At 38.8% G+C, this 20,529-nt stretch overlaps 1 protein-coding gene across 1 annotated transcript; it reads left to right on the top strand.

Moving 5' to 3' along the window:
• The first annotated feature begins 6,909 nt into the window (after positions 1 to 6,909).
• Positions 6,910 to 14,771, top strand: LOC140159606 (monocarboxylate transporter 12-like). Its single transcript, XM_072183101.1, has 3 exons — positions 6,910 to 6,973; positions 13,006 to 13,146; positions 13,927 to 14,771. The coding sequence occupies exons 1-3, from the start codon at positions 6,922 to 6,924 to the stop codon at positions 14,769 to 14,771; spliced, it is 1,038 nt and encodes a 345-aa protein (XP_072039202.1). The 5' UTR covers positions 6,910 to 6,921.
• The last annotated feature ends 5,758 nt before the right edge of the window (positions 14,772 to 20,529 follow it).

The raw sequence follows: 20,529 nt of genomic DNA, 5'->3' as shown, positions 1-20,529 counted from the left end.
CTTGAAACTGATAAAAATACAACTTCCTAATATTTACTTGTATTTTTGCTTGATTTATTTCACTCCTTTCAACTCTAAAAAGTCACATGGCTCAAGACAGCTTAGTAAATTGGCGGGAAATAATGAGCGGCAATGCGCAGATCACGAAATATTGCGATTCATGGCGCTTGATTAAGCGTCGCGTGTGCGCGAGCAACTCTGCGCGGCGTATGTCCAACGCAGTCAAGGCGCATTCGGTATGTTGTTAACGCCAGCAAATGTGATGTAAACAAAACAAAAATTTGCAGTGAAAAAGCCACTTAGATTGTTTAATTATTTTGGATTTAGGCAGCTATCCTCAAACAAAATATGTGTGTTGCCGCTCATTCAAAAGCAATCACGCTATTTAGGTTTAACAATAAAATACAACAAAAGGGTTCGAACCCATGACGGGTGTGATACACAAGTTGCTGCTTACTAGTTTTAGGGAAAGGTCAGTGTCTGTATACCATCAATACTATGCATACCATGCATGCAGATCCTAACATCCAGTTTATTTCAAATAAAATATGACCGAAGTTCCATGGCAAATAATAATTTTGCACGCTTGGTTACGCTTTCAACCTCTACGATTTATGATACAGCCTATTTTCAATTATCAAAATATCTTTATTAGGTTTGCAGGAAATGACAGGAAAATACATAAAACAATAAAATATAGATGATCAAAAATCATCCCTTTTCTAACAAAATCCTAAAACACTCTCCTAAATAATTAATATATGTTCCAAAATGGAATCTTTACAAAACTACATTTCTTTCTATAGTATCCACGTGTGGCATCCCTTCAGAGCAACATCAGGTACTTAACACACACGTGTCATACTTTCAAGGGATTCTCTTTAGAAACATTGGATATGGTTTCAATTCTGGAGTGAAAATTAATCAACCGTAGTCGGCAACCCACATCACATCAAAGGCTACTTTCAAGTAGATGTGTAACTACTTGAGAATAAAGGACTATGAATAGGTGCGACAGGATTACCTACGGGATTATCTCAAGGATATAATTCCGTTCTCCCTCCTTCTTTTTCAACTTTCCTGGGTAAATCCGGTCCTGGTTGCACTCATCACCTGTCGTCAATCATATAGTAGATTGAATACAATACTGCTCTTTTCAAAGAGACTAATCTTACAGGTGCAAGTGATTAGCATTTCTGTGACATCTATGGTTCAATGCATCGGTACCACATGAACGTTGTAGTGCGGGCGATATAGTCAAGATTGTATTCATCTATTGCTATGGTAGTTAATCCAATTAACTACGTCACTTCGCCAGCGTATAGACTATGGTTTTTGGGGCGCCCGCTACGGCGGGCCCCTTATTTGGCTTGACTTTGCAAAATGCTTCTAATTTCGGTCTTGCTAGATTTACTTCGCACCTGTTTTACTTAAAAGTATGCCCAGCTTAGAAGTAAAAACACAACTTGCTTGGTTTTGATTTTGATTTTATTACTGTTTACTAATACGCATTACATGCAAGTAAAGTAGTGTTATATACAGCGGGAATTTGAAATACGAAATTGAAAAAAAAAAAGCCTTTATGTCTTCTAAAAACTCTTTTGAAGAGATGGTGCTATTACGATCGCAGAGTAGGCCTATGATCCAGGTGATGAGGGACATGATTTGATGTGGCATTAATCCAAAAAGGTGCTTTGTCGATCAAGGAACCAGGAATTTCATCGATGAACATGGTTTCTTATTTAAAAAAACCAACAAAAACAAACAGCAAAATCCCTGGAAAATCTAGTGCGAAATCTAGTGCGGTAGATGCAATCTGGGGATGAGGTTATTTGGAAGTGTGTTCCAAACAGTTTGCTTGATAAAACATACAGCGTAATATTTATGTTTTGTAAATGAAAGTTTTGTTTAAAATATTGCCCACTTGCGTGTAATATTGTTGATTTTTTTAACCAAATGTTGGACAAAATTGTTTTGAGGAGAAGCAAATTTCAACACATTGGTCCGATGATCACGGTGATCAAATAATTAATCACTCACGTGATGAAAGATCTTCATCGTGTTTAACATGATCAGTGTCATAGGAGCGCTCATAGGCCTGGGAATTTCTTTGACATATTGAAGTTCTGGCAACCGTAGCCAGGCCGGTTTTCCACAATCTTCCTACGGCACCCAGGGATATCGATTCACAATGCTATAGACGAATCCAAATACACGCATTCCTACACCTGACTAGCAGCCTTTAGTTGGGTCCCCGTCGGCTACAATGCATCCAAAATGTGAAATGATTCGGCCTTGGCGGAAATTTTAAACTGCATTCTATCACCCGTTTTACACCTTCCGCGAAAACACAGGTATACAAAAGAATGATTTAAGTTTAGAACACAATACACTTCCAACAGTTGTGCAAATAAAAGCCGCCTTACACCTAGAGAAGGTCGAGAGGGTTAATAGAATAATACAATAGAGATAATTCCGCAGGTAATCCCGTCGCATCTATTCATAGATGTACAAATGGATGAACAAAAGGAATATGTATGAATAGATGCGACAGGATTACCTCTATTGTATATATTATTCTATTAACCCTCCTCGTCTTTGCATCTTCTCCAGGTGTTAGGCGGCTTTTATTTGCACAATTGGACGCTCAAAACCCCAGGTTGGTGCTAGCGGGAAACCAAAGATGGCCGACCAAATCCTGACCATGACTTGGCTCGTTGGATTCGTCTATAGTACTGGCCTCAGATTTCACGCATTGATTTTGAAAAAATTTCAGCCGGCAGTAAAAAATGGTGAAATCAAAACGGAAATTCTGACAAAACTATGATATAGGCCTATCGCTCTCGGTGATGTGCGTTGGAAAGTTGGGAAAAAACTATATTACTTTGAAAAGCTAAAAGGTTGGTCCAAAAAAGGCTCGCGGGCAGAGTTGAAGCCTATCAAAATCGAAAATCTTACACTAATGACTGAATTTCACGCCTAAGTTTAACACAAGGATTTGAAAAAAAAATACAGTATCAAGCATGACAGTTTTTCCTGACATTTACTGAAAAAATGAAAATCATTGCTTTTCATTTGGCCGAGAAAATTAATTTTACATTGAAAAGGTGTAACTCAAAATTTCGCTCATTTCAACATCAAATTCGATCGTTTGTATTGCCTCATTAAAATGACTGAGTGAGCCTTGTACAACAATAGACCATTGTTGACCATCGTTCAGAGGTGTGCGGTACTTTCCAGGGTTGGCGATTTTTTATTTATTTTTTTAAATAAAAAAAAATCGATTTATTTGATTTAAATCGGATTTTTTTGATTTAAATCGATTTTTTTGATTTTTTTAATTCCAAGAACTGCTATACCCCATGATAAAGTCAAAAGAGACCAGTGGAATGTTAGACATATGCACAATCCTATCAGGTATTTACAAAAATTCAAAACACATTTTTAGATGTGAAAATCTCAATGCAAAAATTTGGTTAAATCATGGGAAAACAATTCTGCACCTTGAAAATGATTTTTTAGCTATAGATAAAATGACATCATAGAGGTATTTAATTGTATCCAAAAGGTGTAGAAGCATTACAAATGAAGTAAAACAGTCAATTGAAGATAGAAATTAACTTCAATTTATCAAAAATGGTAAAAACTGAAAAAGTTGATTTAAATCAGTGATTAAAAAAAAATCATTTGATTTAAATCGTGATTTAAATCATGATTTAAATCAAATGATTTAAATCGCGCCAACCCTGGTACTTTCAGCAACATAACCATCAGTTTACGCAGGAAAATAATAAAGCGGATGTGGCGTCACGCGTGTGCTGATTTGTTTATTTATTTATTTATTTTTATTTTTTTGTCATTGTGTTTTTATTAGAGAAAACAAAACAAAAAAAATCACAGAGAATCACAACAACAGCTGCAAAAGTATAAAAAAAATACATATTATACGGTACTGCAGCATGCACAAATAATGCAGTTTACCGTTCTGATAGATACAGATCATACAGAGTCTATATGCATGTATATGGCATAACACTGTAACATGTAGGCCTACAATGTACATACATCAAAGGCCAAAGCACCACTTTTTAAAATGATTACCTAATTTACCCTTTTTATAAGCAATGTCATATTCCACTTTACGTTTCATCAAAATAAAGTTTTTCAAAGCAGTAAAATATTAGGGTTCACTTCCTGAAATCTACATCTGTAAATGTAGTATTTACTGCATAATATTAAAAAGGAAAGAAATTTGTCATTAGCAATACCAAACATAAGACTATTAAATTGAATATCCAAATGAAGTTTGTCATTTATCAGGTTAAATAAATCATTCCAGATGAATTTAACTTTTTCACATTCACAAAAAAACATGAACCACAGTTTCGGGAAATTTGTCACAAAAGAAACAAAGTGGTGAATCTTTTCTCCCAATTTTGTGGAGAAAGCTGTTGAAAGCAATGGCCTTATGGAATAATTTAAAATAAAAAGATCTTAAGGGATCTAGATCTGGAATGAGCGTTTTAAGCGTTTCGACAGTATTTTTTGTGGGACATGAGAGCACATCAGACATATCGAATTGCATTCTGAATACGCAGAATGTCTTTCTGATATCAAATAATTTTCATTTTTTGAAATTCACGATATAATACAAATTTTATGACAAATTATTAAAATTTGATATTTTTCATATTTTTGATATATTAACAGTCCTCGAAGTAAATTTTGTAAATCTAATGATATATTCTTAAGTGTATGTAGCTGGGAGGAAAAGCCAACGATTAATTGAAAATTTTGACCTTTTATATTGAAGATATAAATTTTTACCAAAAAAGACCTAATTTTTTTTGGTGTTTTGGGAAAAAAATCCATATCTTCAATACGAAAGGTCACAATTTTCAATTGATTGTCGGCTTTTCATCCCACCTACATACACTTCAAGTATAAATCATCAGATTATAAAGTTTATTTCGAGTACTGTTAAATATCAAAAATTTCAATTTTAATGATTTGCCATACACATTTAATGATTTGCCATACACATAAAAATGTGTATTACATTGCGAATTTCAAAAAATCCAAATTATTTGATATCAGAAGGACATTCTTCGTATTCAGAATGCAATTCGATATGTCTGATGTGCTCTAATGTCCCACAATAAATACTGTCCAAACGTTCATACCCCACCCCTTAACTGAGTCTCAATAGTACATATAAAATTCCGAATATGAATTTCTTCCCACTCCATATTCCCCTTATTACAAAAGTCTTCAAAGATATCTTCCCAGAAATTTTGAATTCTCTCAGGTGGAAACTTATATTTCATAATACTGTATTGGGACCCTGAGGGCCAGTATTAGACTATTTGAGAAAATATCAAAGGTGTCAAATATTTATTTATTTATTTATTAGAACATACACTGTTGTAACAGTGGCACACGCCAATCCGGCGGTGCGTTCATAAACATGATATTAAAGGAAACAAAGCAAATTACACAAATATTATACAAAGGTGACTTAAAAAGCACAAGTCAAAAGTAAAACATTTTGTACAGCAAAAGAAATACATGAGGAAAACACCAAACTACCTCAACCCAAATTGACTTGAAGTGGGTTTACGGCAATCAAAATATTATATACAATATATAGATTATATTAGGGGGATGTCATTTTCTTCGGAAGGAGGTGGGTCATGAATATGTCGTTGACCGGAGTAATTTTTTTATGACCCCCCTATCGCGGGCTAATTTTTTTACGACCCCCCCTATCTCAGGTCAAAATTTTATGACCCCCCCCCCCGTTCCGCCTATACACAGGCTGACAACCCCCCCCCCGTTCCGCCTATACACAGGCTGACAACAAATTATTCATTGCCCCGACTAAGGCGCGAAGGAGGCAAAAACTTCAATGCGAAGAAAGTGTGCAGAGAGCGTTAAAATTTTGATCATAAGTGTAAAGGAAAAAAAATCCCTGTATTATTAGCACTAAAGATTGTGCGTACATTTTGATCGTAAGTTAAAAGAATGCCCGCGCAGCGCGCGAAAATGTTGAGTCACCAGCCCTTAAATAATTCTATAACCCCCCCTAGCCTGAATCCATCTGGCCTCTAATGGCGGCGCCTTCCACAATCCTTCACGTTGCCTTATTCGCCAACAGTACAACCCGATGACCGTGCGTAGTTGTTGAAAGACTGAAGGATCCAGTCTAACCCCCCCTAATTTTGGTGTGAAAAAATTATAACCCCCACCCCTATTTTTTGGTCTAAAAATTCTATGACCCCCCAGTATATTCATGACCCACCCCATTCTGAAGAAAATGACAGCCCCATTAAAACAAGCAACGCAGAATTTAGCACTACAAATTATTAGTTGTCAGTAGGGCCTAGTCTTCAATTCTGATCTTGCTTTCCACGCTGATGTATATCATCAGCATTTATACTAGGCTCCTATATTACAGAAAGTGGTTGCTGTAGGCCTAATACTTCCAATTTTTGCCGCCCTAGGCAAAGCGCTCCACCAAAGCATACCAAAAAGTGATATGGCCTAATGATCGGAACGGCCCTGCTTCCAAGAGCAAGGCCCGGGAGCAAGGTTAAATTTTACATCTAGATTGCCAGAAATAAACAATTCCCATATATTAACAAGGCCATAAATTAATCAATTCATTCTCTAGTTTACAGTATTCACCAGCTCTACAAAAAAGAAAATGCTTCCCATTTCCAATGTAAAGGATTCCCAGAAAGGATTACGTAATGGTCAATAACATGACATGAGGTACATCGTGGTGTGATCAAGGCATTGATTGTTTATATTGCCAGCACCGAGGGCTACGGACGTCCAGCGCTGTACTTTTGCGTATACATGTACTTATATATATATATGGTCAAATGTATACGGACAGCGTATTTTCCCGGTTCTCTAATGCAGTTAACATGGATTACGTCACTTCTTGCTGGAATCACATACATTGTTGGTAAGATATAATTGAAGACTACTTTGCGTCTGACCTCAGGGCAAAGGCGCGGCGTGATTGGTTGCCGACCTGCGCAGTACAGCATTTTTAGTCTGTTTGACAGGACGTCAGACGCAAACTTTTTAATTCGGTCTTCAATTATAGATCCTAACTCTAATCCTAATCCTAACCCTAATCCTAATCATAACCCTAATCATAACCGTAATCATAACCCTAATCCTAACCCTAAACTAACCCTAACCTTAACCCTAACACTAACTTCGTGTAAATTACATGAAGAGGTTTTCCATTCTAAATCTTACTACAATTAGCCTTTTCGAGATATGGCGGATACAATAGGATGGCGCTGCACGAAGTTGTAATATTGTAAATAAGTCTCTTGAACTTCGTGTTTTCCCATAAGAACTGAAAAGAGCCTTTGTAACCCCCATAATTAAGAAAACCACCTCTTGATTGGAACGACCTTCACAATTACAGGCCAGTTTCCAATATAAGTTTTATTGGAAAGATAATCGAGAAGGCAATGATCACCCAGTTTAATGAACACATTGAACAGTACGATCTTGATGAAATCTCCCAGTCTGTGTACAAACACAAACATACTACCGAGCCTGGACTGCTCTGTTCAAAGTAAAAGATGACATCGCACGTGCCCTGGATGATAATCAAGCTGCCTTCTTGATCTGTTACTAGATCTGTCTGCTGCCTTTGACATCATGACATTCTGTTTCATAGGTTTGAACATCGCTTTGGTATCAAAGGCACAGCTCTTCAATGGTTTAGGTCGTATATGACTGATCGTAAATTTCAAGTTAATGCAAGTGGGTCGATGTCGGATGTGTTTGGACTGCATTTACTGCTTATTCCCAATATGTCGCTACCATCATTCGGCATTGCGGCATAATGTATCACATTATACGCAGATGATGTTCAATTCTCGTACCTTGTCTTCAATCCCAAAATTCCTGGTGATGCAGCATGTGCTATGTTTAAACTATCATCTTGTGTCAAAGAGTTTCATTCATGGATGACACTAAATAAGCTCAAACTGAACAATTCAAAAACTGAATCTTCATTGCAGCATCACCACATAACTTTACTCGTCTGTCTGACACTACATTGTACATTGGAGTCACTGAAATTGTTCCATCTATATCCATCAGGAACCTTGGCGTATCCTTTGACACTTCATTGACCATGTCATCTCATATAACTGCTCTTTGCAAGTCTCTGAACTTTATTTTGTGGAACATATCGCGTATACGTCGTTACATTGACCAAGATGCCTGTAGCAGTGCAATGAGAGCCCTTATTTTGTCCAAATTGGACTACGCCAATGCACTGCTCACTGGATGCAAGGCTGGTGACATTTCACGCCTTCAGCCTTTGCAATACAAAGCTGCTCGCATAATTTTCCAACTCCCGCGTCGCCACTCAGCTTCAATCTTTTAGACACACTTCACTGGTTGCCCGTTAACAAACACATCATTTTCAAAGTTCTCCTGTAGGGCCCTATGTTTTCAAGACTGTTCACAACCTGGGTCCTGACTACCTCACAAATAGCATCTAATTCACAAACCATTGAGACAAGGTCTCCGCTCAGCTCTGGATGTAAACCGTCTTGCGACTCCGAAATACAACAGCAGGTTCGGCGATGGAACTTTCAGTGTCTGTGGTCCCACATTGTGGAATGACCTTCCTATAACCATCCGCTCATCACCAACTGTTAGTGCATTTAAAGCCTGTTTAAAAACCCATTTGTATTAGTTGTTTTTCATTTCATTTGTTTCTCTTTTTCTGCATTGCTGTGGTCAATATAGTTTGTTTTATTTATTTTTGTTACATGTAAAGAGCATTGCTCATTATTGGAAATGTGCTATATTAAGCGTCGTTTGTGGGTCAAGTCTTTTGAAATTGCCGGGTTTTACCCAGATTGCCTATGGCTTGAAAGGCTGCTGGAGCAGTCTGGAAGGCTATAGAATATATTGCTTACGGGAAGGAAAACCCGAACAAACCCATAGGGACCCCTTACGTGTATATCTAAGGCTCCTATGTAAATAAAGTAATGTAACAACTCACCCGACTGGGAAGTCATTGGCCGTGTCATTGGCCCAGTATGTAAAGCAGGTCAACACTCCTACCATGTAAGTCGACTCCCCGTTAAGGCCCCGAGTCCCGGTGGCTGCTCGTCAGCAACAGAGTGGCAGGGTTGCTAAGAATCCGCCGGATGATTGGTTGCCATCTCAACAGGTACAGCCTGACAAAATGTGACAAAAGCCACAGCTGAGCAGGCCTCAAATACAAGGAGCCGCACTATGACAAATAAGCCAATATAATGACAAAACAGCCAACTCTAACCAAGACTGCTGTAGAGGAACCTACAAAGAAAAGGAGCTCCAGTGGTATTGATGTAGGAACCTTGAATATCAGGACGTTTAGGACGGAAGGTCATTGGGAAATCCTCCTTGATGAGGTTAGAAGATTTGGTCTTGACATCCTTGGCCTCTGTGAAACACACCTGACAGAAACAGAGACACTCATCAACAAAGATGAATACATCATCCTTCTAGCATGTAGGAAAGATGGCATTGGAAGAGAAGGTGTTGGGCTTCTAATATCACAGCCACTTCTTAAACATGTTAAATGCCGTGTCAGTTATGAACCTGTCTCGTCTAGAATCCTAACAGCAAAGTTCAAGATGACGGAAGGAATACTCAACATCATTAATGTTTACGCCGCACCTCTACACACAGCGATTCAGAGAGTGATGAATTTTATGATGGGCTACAACACCACCTTCAGAAAGTCAATAAGAAGGAGAAACTTATCCTGTTGGGGGGATTTCAACGTCAAAATAGGCTCTGACAGTAAAGCATAGACCCCCGCAATTGTAAGTATGGTATTGGTAAGATCAACAGCAGAGGGGAGAAACTGTTGGAATTCTGTATGCTCCACAAGCTGACAAGTAACACCCACTTCCAGCATAAAGCCTGTAGAAAGGTAACATGGACATCACCTTGTGGGAAATACAAAAATATGATTGACTTCATCATAACTCAACAGGAGAAACTAAGCGCTATCCAGATCATACTGCTCAGCTGATGTGGGCTCAGATCACAATCTAGTGATCGCTAAAGTGGTTTCAGCACCAGTCAGAACCAAACGCTTAAAAACAACTCCAAAAAGCTATGACGTCAGTAGACTTACCAACCCCTGACTGCAGAAGAGTTCAGAGCCAAGATTGGTGGTACTTTTGAACCCCTGCTTCAACTGGAGGATACTGATGTAGAAGAACTGTGGGCTAAGTTCAGAGACACCACAAACAAAATTACTGAAGAATCAGTTGGTATTAGGAGGGCTCGCCAAGTGAATGGATTGCCTGAAGAAGACAGGAAAATGTGCCACTTGAGAAGAAAAGCAAGAATCTTGATGTTAAACAACCCCTCAGCTCCAAACAAGAACTGCTATCGGAAGCTGAACAAAGGGGTCAAATATCAAGTAAAGCAGTGGAAAAGAAAAACTTCTTGGAAAAAGACGTTCAAGAAATAGAAGAAGCCCATGCAAAGAACATGATCTCTTCAAGAAAGTCACAAAACTAGCAGGTGATAAAGCCAAAGTTTAATCTGCAGCCAAAGACAAACATGGTTCACTGAAAACAGCCCCAGAGGAAGTAATGAAGTGCTGGGAGGAATACTCCAGTAAACCTCTGAATACGGAATTCCCCAGAGACTGTAATATACTTAACTCCAGCTATTATACTTAACTTCAACCCCGCTACGACAAGTTTGCCCTTTTCCATAGATGAAGTTGGAGAGGCCATCAAGAAGCTTAAAAACAACAAAGCGTGTGGTTGGGATAAGTTCTCAGCAGAAGTGTTGAAAGCAGGAGAACCCATGTTGAAGCAAATGTTGTTGAAGATCGGCAACACAGCCTGTGCTGAAGGAAAAATCCCCGAAGACTGGAGTTGAGGTCTAATAACCCCCGTGTACAAAAAAGGGCAACAAACTGGACCCAGCAAACTACAGAGCTGTTACCCTCCTGTCAATTCCGGGAAAAGTATTCTGTAGGATGGTTCTTAACCGAATACAACAGACTGTAGATAACCATCTGAGAGAGGAACAGGGTGGGTTCAGGAGTTCGAGAGGCACCTCAGATGCGGTATTTGCAATACGCCAAATCTTTGAAAAGGCTAAAGAAAGACGCATTCCAATATACAGGAGTTTAGACTTCAAAGCACCATTTGACACCATATGGAGAGAGGTCCTTTGGAAATGTCTGCGATCAGTAGGAGTAGACACCAAACTGGTGAACCTCATTGCAAAAATGTATGAGCAAACCCAATGCTCAGTTGTGGTAAATGGAAAGATCACCGAATGGTTTGAAGTCCTAGTTGGTGATAGACAGGGATGTCTTCTCTCACCATGCCTCTTCAATCTATATCTGGAGTTTGTCATGAAGGACATCATAAATCTAGGCTCAGGTGTGCAGATGGGTGACATGTGCATTAACAACATCCGATATGCAGATGACACCACACTCATGGATATGGACTGAATTGGAAAAAAGCATGCAGCAGCTGGGGAATGAAAATTAACACAACAAAATGCAAAATCATGTCTGACGTTCCAAGATATACCATGTTGAACCAAATGTCCATTGACAAAGTAACTAACTTCGTCTTTCCGGGTAGTAGTGTGCACTCAGTAGAAGAGGATATTAAACTTCGCACACAAAGTTGGCAGCCTGGGCATTTGGTAGATTGAAAAATACCATCTGGTCTAACCATGACATCACCGGATCGCTGAAAGGATTTACCAGCCGCTCATCCTCCTTATTGCCACCTATGGGTTAGAATCCTGGGCGTTACGTGAATCCGATCGACGATCGATTTTTGAAATGCTTGGAGTTTCCCTACTTGACAAAATCCGCAACAATTCCATCAGACGGAGTCTCAACATCACTAGCTCCATCAACGATGTTATCTGCCGGAGACGTTTGAAATGCGCTGGGCATTTCTTCAGGATGTCTCAACATCGGCTACCCCACCAAGCCTACATTAATGACTTCAGCAAGAAAAGACCACCAGGTCGTCCACCAACCAGATGGAAGGACCAAATTCAGAGGGACCTGGGAATGACCTCACATGAAGCAAAGACACAAGAAACAGATAGAACTGAATGGAGAAGGCTTAAGGTCCATTCATACTACCACCGCATTTGCTTTCCTTTGCTTTGCGATGCCGTGCGTTGCCGCACTGCACCGTACTGCAAACTACTGCATTGCGATATCGCAATGAAGTTAAATACATTTTAACTTGGAAATGCGACGAGTTGCGTTGAGTTGCGGCAAAAAGTAATCGATATATCGGCATCACAAAGCAACGCATCGCAAATGCGGCAGTAGTATGAACGGACCTTTACTCGGCAGGGGTCAAAGGGACACAACGTCCTGTGCAGATAAGTCAAGTAAGTCAAAGTACCCAGATTGAAGACTGCCCTCCTTTTGTGTACGCCATACTTCGAAAAGGCTAATGCTATGTTCTTGCTAGATTGGTATACATGGTAGAACTCTACGGCAAGTCTATTTTCATGACTGTATGTACACATGATGATCCACTAGTGGAACTTCTGCGACCCCTACTTCTGCCTTTGTGTTCTACGCTTTCACGATCGGTTGCAATATTATTTGGAACTTTACTATGTACTTTAATTACTAAACATGGTACGTCAGCAAAACTTTACAATGCACTTTAATTATTAAACATGATTATGTCAGCATTGTCATCAGTGACATAGCTAGGGGTTGTGGTGCCCGGGGCTAAGAATACATAATGGCACCTCCCCTCCAATTCTTGAAACAATTCAACATGATTATGTCAATATTATCATCAGTGACGTAGCTAGGGGTTGTGGTGCCGGGGCTAAGAATACATAATGGCTCCCTCCCCCTCCAATTCTTGAAACAATTTGCACAAATGCCACTCATTCATTTTGGTTACAAATTGCCATTGTATATGTTTTCTTTCTTGATAGGTCCGTTAGGCAGTGCTCTATGCAAGAAATTCAGCATAAGACAAGTGGTGATGGTAGGAGCAATAGTGACCAGTACCTCGTTTATGGCAGCGTCCATGGCTTCAAGTCTTTGGCAGCTTTATGTAACATTTGCCGTAGCAGGTAATGCGCTTTCCCTCACAAATATTATGCACATCCCTATTCCTTATCCATATGGGGAATCGGAGGTCCAAAAAGACTACCGGTATGTGAAATTTAGGATTAAAAGCAAAACAAGAGCCACCAGTTATTACTTATCTCTGTTGACAAGGGCGGTCTTCAGTGAACGGCTCTTTTCATAGCCACCAAAAACTTTCATATTGGCAAATAGGCGAGGTGTGCTTTTTCATTGATTACAAGGGAAGTCTTCAGTGAACGGCACTTTTCAGAGCCATCAGTAGACAAGGGGCAGCCTACATATCCTGAAGAAGTCAGATTTACTCCTGACGAAAGCTTACTAAAAACAAAAACAAACCAAACACATTAGGTTATTCTCAGTCGCACACGAAATGACTGTGCATCATTTGTTTTGAGGGTATTATGAAATATCAAAAGATTGTGCTTTGGAACCGAGGAATATCTAATATTCCGAGTTCCAAACCGGTTCAAATTAATATTTTGATATCTCATAGTACGTACCCGATAAAAAGCTGACGCAAAGTCATTAGTAACGACCCTGATATAAATATAATCTGCTCTTATGTGTGTAAACGTGGTAAAGCTATTTTCTTTGTTATTGTATATATGCAAGTTTAAAGACAGCGCAATTTTATGTGTCTCGTTGCTCACTTTAAATCAGATAATTTAATACATTTTTTCGCAAACGCTGTGATACGTTCTGCATGTTTACATAATCCACTTTTATTCAACTTCTTTCCGTGTAAATTTGTCATCTCTTTGCAGGCGTAGGACTGGGATTAAGCTACCAACCCTCCTATGTAATATTGACCTGTTATTTTGATCGAAGACTTGCCCAAGCGAACGGATTTGTATCTGCTGGGTCTGCTATTGGAATGTTTTCCCTCCCACCACTCCTACAGACACTGATAACCACTTACAGTTGGCAAGGGGCTATCCTTATTCTAGCTGGACTAGAGGCCAATATAGGTGTATGTGCCGCGCTGTACAGACCAACTAATTTGGAATTTGTAAGGAAACACAGTGTCAATAATCCAATTAGCACTCAAACCACGGCCGGGTGCATAAAGAAAATCAAAAACAGTAAAATTGTTGCAATCATTTCAGAAATTTGGGACTTTCATCTTCTGAAGAATTGCTTCTTCGTCCTTACCTTAATTACATTTTATTTATATGGCGTGTACATAATCGCTTTCCACTATTTCTCAGCAAGAGCAGTGGAAGCTGGTATATCAGATCTTAATGCAGCGTACCTTGTCTCAGCCATCGGAATCGGTTCTTTGATATCCAGGTTAACCCACGGTTACATTATAGATCACCATATACTGTCTGGCTGTGGACTAACAGCAATGTCATATCTTGTATGTGGAATTGCCTGTGCTGTTACCCCGTTATCGGACTCGTATGCATTCTTAATGACTGTTGGGGTCATCATCGGCGTAACAGCTGGAGTTTACCATTCAACTACACCTATTATAGCAAAAGAATCCGTAGGAGTTGATCATGTTTCTGGTGCCGTGGGCTGGATGCTCCTTACGTGTGGAAGTGGAATCATCATTGGATCATATTTGACAGGTATATCATCTAGCTGTCCAAAGGCGACATCTTAAAAATCATATAAATGATATAGAGAATAAGTTTTGATAGGAATAAATAGACCAATACACATAATATTTTTTTTGTAAATTTACGCGATGGTGAAGTCACAATGAAAAGTCTTTGGGTTTTTGTTTTTGAATACTTTGGTCTGTTGCTCACCTTGGAACTTAACTATTTCGTCACAATCACGTGTGTTGAAAATGCATGAAGAGATTTTTAACAGAAATTCTTGTTTCGATCCACAAATAATGATTATAATCTTCTTAAGGGCTCGGTCATTTTCGCATAGCATTTTTTGTGGGAACTGAGTTCACGTAAGACACACCAAATTGCATTCTAAATACGAGTGATGTCCTTCTGATATCATTTTTTTTAAAATTCAAGATATAAGGTAATATTAATTTTATGGCAAATTAATCAAAATTGATATTTTTGATATTTAACAGTCCTCGAAGTAAACTTTATAATGACATGAGCTTAGAGTGTGTGTAGCTAGGAGGAAAAAGCGACCATCATATGAAAATTGTCGTATTGAACATCATACGTGAAATTTCATAAAAGGGCTAAAGATTTTAGGCAATTTAAAACCGAGCCCTTAGACAATTATAATCAATGGGGTGCGTGGGCATACTAGTATGGGGTGTGTAGTGTGGTGTGGTGTGTGTAGTGGGGGTGTGTGCGGAGGGGTGGATATGTCCGGGGACGTGGTGTGGATCCGTGGGGCTGTGTTTCAAGGGTGAGGGGGTGCTGGAGTACATGATGCAGTCATGTCTACAGTAGAATTCATCTCGACCTTTGCAGGACTTAACCCCATTAAAAGCTATTAAACCAAGATAACACTCATTGAAACAGCTCAACTGATTAAATCGGATCTTCTCTGGCTGTGCACATGTGACTGTTTTCATGTGCGATATCGCAATAAAGTTTGTATTATAGCTTCAGTTGGGTAACCGATTATAAAGGAAACGAAAGGAAACAATGGTATGTGTACTATTGTTCACGAAATGAGACAATGGCGTGCTTTTTGTAAACCAGCATTCTTGAAAATGAGCAACATAATGATTGTTGACTTAACACGGTTTGGAAATAATTTCTTCATATTTTTGGTGTTATCTGTCGTTTACATATCCTTCCTAAAACACAAAAGTACGACCTCTCCAAACACCTAAATTAGCTAAAAATTTAGGACATGTTACAAAACTATATTGTCTAGAATTTTAGAAGAGTACTTTTAATATTGGCCGGTTATTTTTCACACAGCGACGTTAACTAGGCAATGTACTATTACCTATAACATTAACTAAAACACCAAAGTACGAATATTTCCAAACATCTAAATTAGCTAAAAATTTAGGACATGTTAAAAACTATATTTTCTAGAACTTTAGAAGAGTACTTTTAATATTGGCCGGTTATTTCACACAGCGACGTTAACTAGTCATATCCCCATACTTTTAACGTAGGGCTATTTGTAGAGGTCACGCGTCAATGGGAAAGAGCACTGTGTATTGTGTATAGGAAAACGGACAGTAACTGCAGTATGAGGCTATGTGGTGTTATTCTCTGAAGGGTGCAGGCCGGGGGGCACTTCAATATGAAATGGATATAGGTGTAGGGCTGGCACTTTCGCACTAAGGGGCATTCGGTGAGAGCAAAATGTAAAAAATATGGGGTCATTGGGTGAGAGCATGATTTTGGTATTCGGTGAGAGCAAAATGTGAAAAATATGGGGTCATTGGGTGAGAACATGACCTTTTTTTAAATGGAATCTTTGGGTGAGAGCCGAAAAAGCGCCACAGAAACCTCGAAAATTGGCTTCAAATTTCCTTGTTTTTTCAAAATAAGTAACAAAATCCATGATAAATGAAAGTTGCTGTTCAAATTGGACTTGCAAGGGTCTTTGGGTGACAGATCAAATGGAAAAATAGGGGTCTTTGGGTGACAGAGCATGGACAGAGCATGTGTTCGTAAAAAATATGGGGTCTTTGGGTGACAGCGATGCTGAAAAAGGGGGTCTTAACAGCCCTACATACGCGTCACCTCCAAAGTTGGAGTGCCCCCCCCTGGGTGCAGGGGGTGCGCTCGTGTGTGTGTTTCGCGGTATGTAAAATTAGCGCAAAGCGTTCTTAATTTTTATCCATTGTGTTATTGAAAAGAAAGTTTTATTCACTCTCATCATGCTCATGGAAATATAAAGTGTTTGTTTTTTTGTTTTAACAGGAGTTCTTTATGATACCACCGGTAGCTACAATTTCCCGTTCTACTTGGCGGCTGGCTGCTTCATGATATGTTCTCTATTTATTGCTGCTCTACCTATAACGAATTATTTCAGACAACCACAAGCGCAGCAAGGTGACAAAAAATGGGCGGGGAAATGTGATGCCCAAAGTTACGATAAAGACGGTCACTTCAAGCATTTAGCATAAGGATCTATTCTTCAGTGAAACATTCAGAATGTGGTATTTTGTACAATGGTACAATGACCATTTTATTGTTTATGCAATTACGGGTAAAGAACAAATTAGACTCAAAGAAGGTATGGAGTTGTTACGGGCAAAAACAAAAGTGCCGAGTGAATTGTATAACTTAATTGAATATATAGTTCACTTCCTGATAATAGAATCAAGCAACAGGAGGGTAGGTGTTGATGAAATCCCATCAAGTTGTACTGATGCATCTTTGTAAATGCATGGCCTCCTTGGAAATCAGTGTTTTGAAATTGAAGAAGCTACTCTGAGTAAAGAAAGCTAAAACAAATGATAATTTAATTATTGATTAGTTTAAACAGAAACCACGTGTCTACGTTAATGATGTGAGATCTGCAAAAGAGTGTTATTTGGTTATGCGATATCCCGCAAGGGTCTATCTCAGGGCCCAAATGATTTTTATTTTGTATATTAATGATCTTTGTATATTAATGATACAGGTTGTATCAAAATGATTGGTAACCATCATTTTTGACGTTTATTGAAAAGCCCGTCTCTTCAAATGCAACTTTGGATAATCATGAAATGTCCAGAATGTTTAGTAATCATGGTAATAGTGACTTGTGATAAAATATTAATTGGATCTTTTGATGGGTCAGACTGATGGGTACCAATTATGTTGACACAGCTTGTATTTCTAGTGTTCACGTCAGTGTGTATACATTTGTACACTGGCGATATACAAGAACTCCTCTTATCTTGAATGTTTATCGGATCAAGGGTATAAGATACTTGTATGAAAAGAGTAAATCATTTGTAAAAGGCCCCATCATGTCACGGGGGAAATGTCATATAAATTGCCAAAAATGCATAACATTGCTCAAAGTTGCAAAAGTTGCCCACCAAAGGTGGTTAAACTTGTATAAAATTGTCTAAACTTTACTTAATGCTACGCTACGTAACAACTATGTTACACATGGTTGCGTCAGATTTGTTACCATGACGATAAAGTTGCTAATTATCTTGATTATTTTCAGAGATTGCTGTCCAATTTACACCTATGATTCAGATGGATATTTAATTTTTTTATGTACACCAATGACACACAATACATAACAAATCGTTACGTATGCAACGAGTCTATGTCTGCAAGCTCCTTGGTACACCGATCTGTTCGCGCATCAAAATAGAGCTAAGCGACAACTTGAGCACAAGTGGCAGAAATCCAAACTTGCTTAGTGTTTATGAAGACGCTTTTCGCAATCAGTGTCGTCAGTACAAGAAAGATCTGGAAAATGCATAAACGGAAAATACCATTGTACTCAGATTTCAACATGTAAAACCCGGCAAATGTTCAAACTTGTCAATCAACTTTCTGTTCACAAACCCTCGAAAGCTCTTCCTTCTCACAATTCAAAGAAGAACCTGGCCAATCGTTTCAGTGAATACTTTGATCAGAAAATCCGGAATATTCGAGTTGCTGTTAACATTGAGAGAGAGTGTTACAAGTCGTACTTGACTCAAGGCCAAAATCACCTTTTACCCGAACTCCCACGAATGCACAACACAAATACACTGTTTGATTAAGCTAACAAAATCTAAGTCTTTAATTGAAAACAAAGTATGATTGGTACATAACAACAATTGCATATAATAAAATCACACAATCACAGTTTTATTCTATCGGTACTTAACCAGCGGTTTTCTTGTTGGTGATCCTAGAGTTCTTGCAATGTTCTGGACGACTGATGTAATATATCCTTATTCACTTGTCCTGCGAAAATCAGCGAAGTCCACTGTACACTTGCGTTTATAAATATCCTTGCATATGAAATCCGCACACGAAAATGATGCTGCTTTCTCCAATCACTTATCTTCTTGCGCTGCTTTTCCAAAAATATATCTCCTTGCGCTGCTTTCTCCAAAAATGGTGTTTCTTTCACCAATCACTCTTTCTCCAGGGAACAGGTTTCTTTAACACAGCTCCGCTGTATTTGACAGATGTGTGGTTTTCATAAACCTAGCAAACTCCAGCAATTCGACAGAAGAACTTTAATCCTTTGATGAGGAAGAGCACATTTGTGTGCTCGCAATCTCCTTCGTTGCTGTATTAAAATAGCTCAATTATTGGCTATATAAACTGGTTAAATTGTACTTCTTTTTTGAAACACGAAGACCATCACACACATGTGGAGTTTACAATCTCCCATGACATTCTGTCAATAATAAAGGCTATTGCAGCCTGTCAGATCCGTATCCAGATGATAATAATTATAACTTAAACATTTTCCATAAAGTTCTTCACAATCCGCAGTAGACCCTATGTCTTACTTTGGGCCATTTTCGTAGCTTGTCGGTGAAAACATCCATCCATCTTCATCGCTCAGAGCCTGTTTTAAATAGCACTGTAGGAAACTCATGATCTCCATGGCCACTCTCAGTAATACTCTTTGAGTATCCTGATTTTAACTGGTTAACCTTATTTACTCTCTTTTTGAGAGCTAGCTCTACATCCATTCACATTACAATCATATCGATACAGGTCTGCCAAGAATTACTACCAACATGATGTTTTGTAGCCAATCTTGGATTTTCCCAATGTTCTAATAATAGACATTAACATTTCACCTTACATCACTTCCTGTGGGGTTTTCCCGTGATGTCATTCTTTCTTTACAGTCTCAGGGATTTCCCCTTGATATAAATAGTCTTCACAAATGATGCTGTTATTTCCATTATAGGGGATTTCCAGAAAAGTCATAATAAACAAACTATTGCATGATTATACAGGTAACATTCCCTATTTCATGACATACAGGGTACATCACAAGAGACTACGTGCAGGAGTAACTTTGAGCAATTTAGTTGTAATGAAGTTCTTGGTATTGTAACGGGATTTCCCCCCTATAAATAGCTTGTTTTTCCATTATTTTGCAAGCCAAATAATCACGTGTTTTGCGGCTACATCAAGGTATTTTTTGTACCATACTTCAGTTATATTTAGAAGTTATCCATTGTATTCAGCGCGTACTGGTAACGTTGTAAGCTGTTGTACAGGAAGCGGCATCGCCTTTGTGAGGATTTAGCAATCGAGCGTGCTGATTGGTTAAAAGTCAGCTGATCAAGATTTTGGCGTGGGTTTGAGGTGCGCGATTTGAGAAACTTGTCAGACGAGACTAGACCAGGGGACTGATGCAGGACGACCAAGACTAATTCAGGAGACGGAGAGACTGCAGACCGTGTTACGTGATGGATAGGCGAGTAGAAAGCGACGAGAGAAGGCAATTTCGACAAATGGACAGATAATATTGCTTTTGTATGTTTTTTCTGGAGGAGTAAGACG

This window comes from Amphiura filiformis, chromosome 8 (assembly GCF_039555335.1).
Source record: "Amphiura filiformis chromosome 8, Afil_fr2py, whole genome shotgun sequence".
Classification (NCBI taxonomy): Eukaryota; Metazoa; Echinodermata; class Ophiuroidea; order Amphilepidida; family Amphiuridae; genus Amphiura; species Amphiura filiformis.
The sequence above is the reverse complement of the archived record's forward strand: the minus strand, read 5'-3'. Positions and strand labels throughout refer to the sequence as shown.

Coding starts and splice junctions, on each gene's coding strand:
- LOC140159606 (XM_072183101.1), top strand. CDS start 6,922: ATGCAGTTAACATGGATTACGTCACTTCTTGCTGGAATCACATACATT. Junction 6,974..13,005: donor TGGAATCACATACATTGTTG/GTAAGATATAAT, acceptor CTTTCTTGATAG/GTCCGTTAGGCAGTGCTCTA. Junction 13,147..13,926: donor TGTAACATTTGCCGTAGCAG/GTAATGCGCTTT, acceptor ATCTCTTTGCAG/GCGTAGGACTGGGATTAAGC.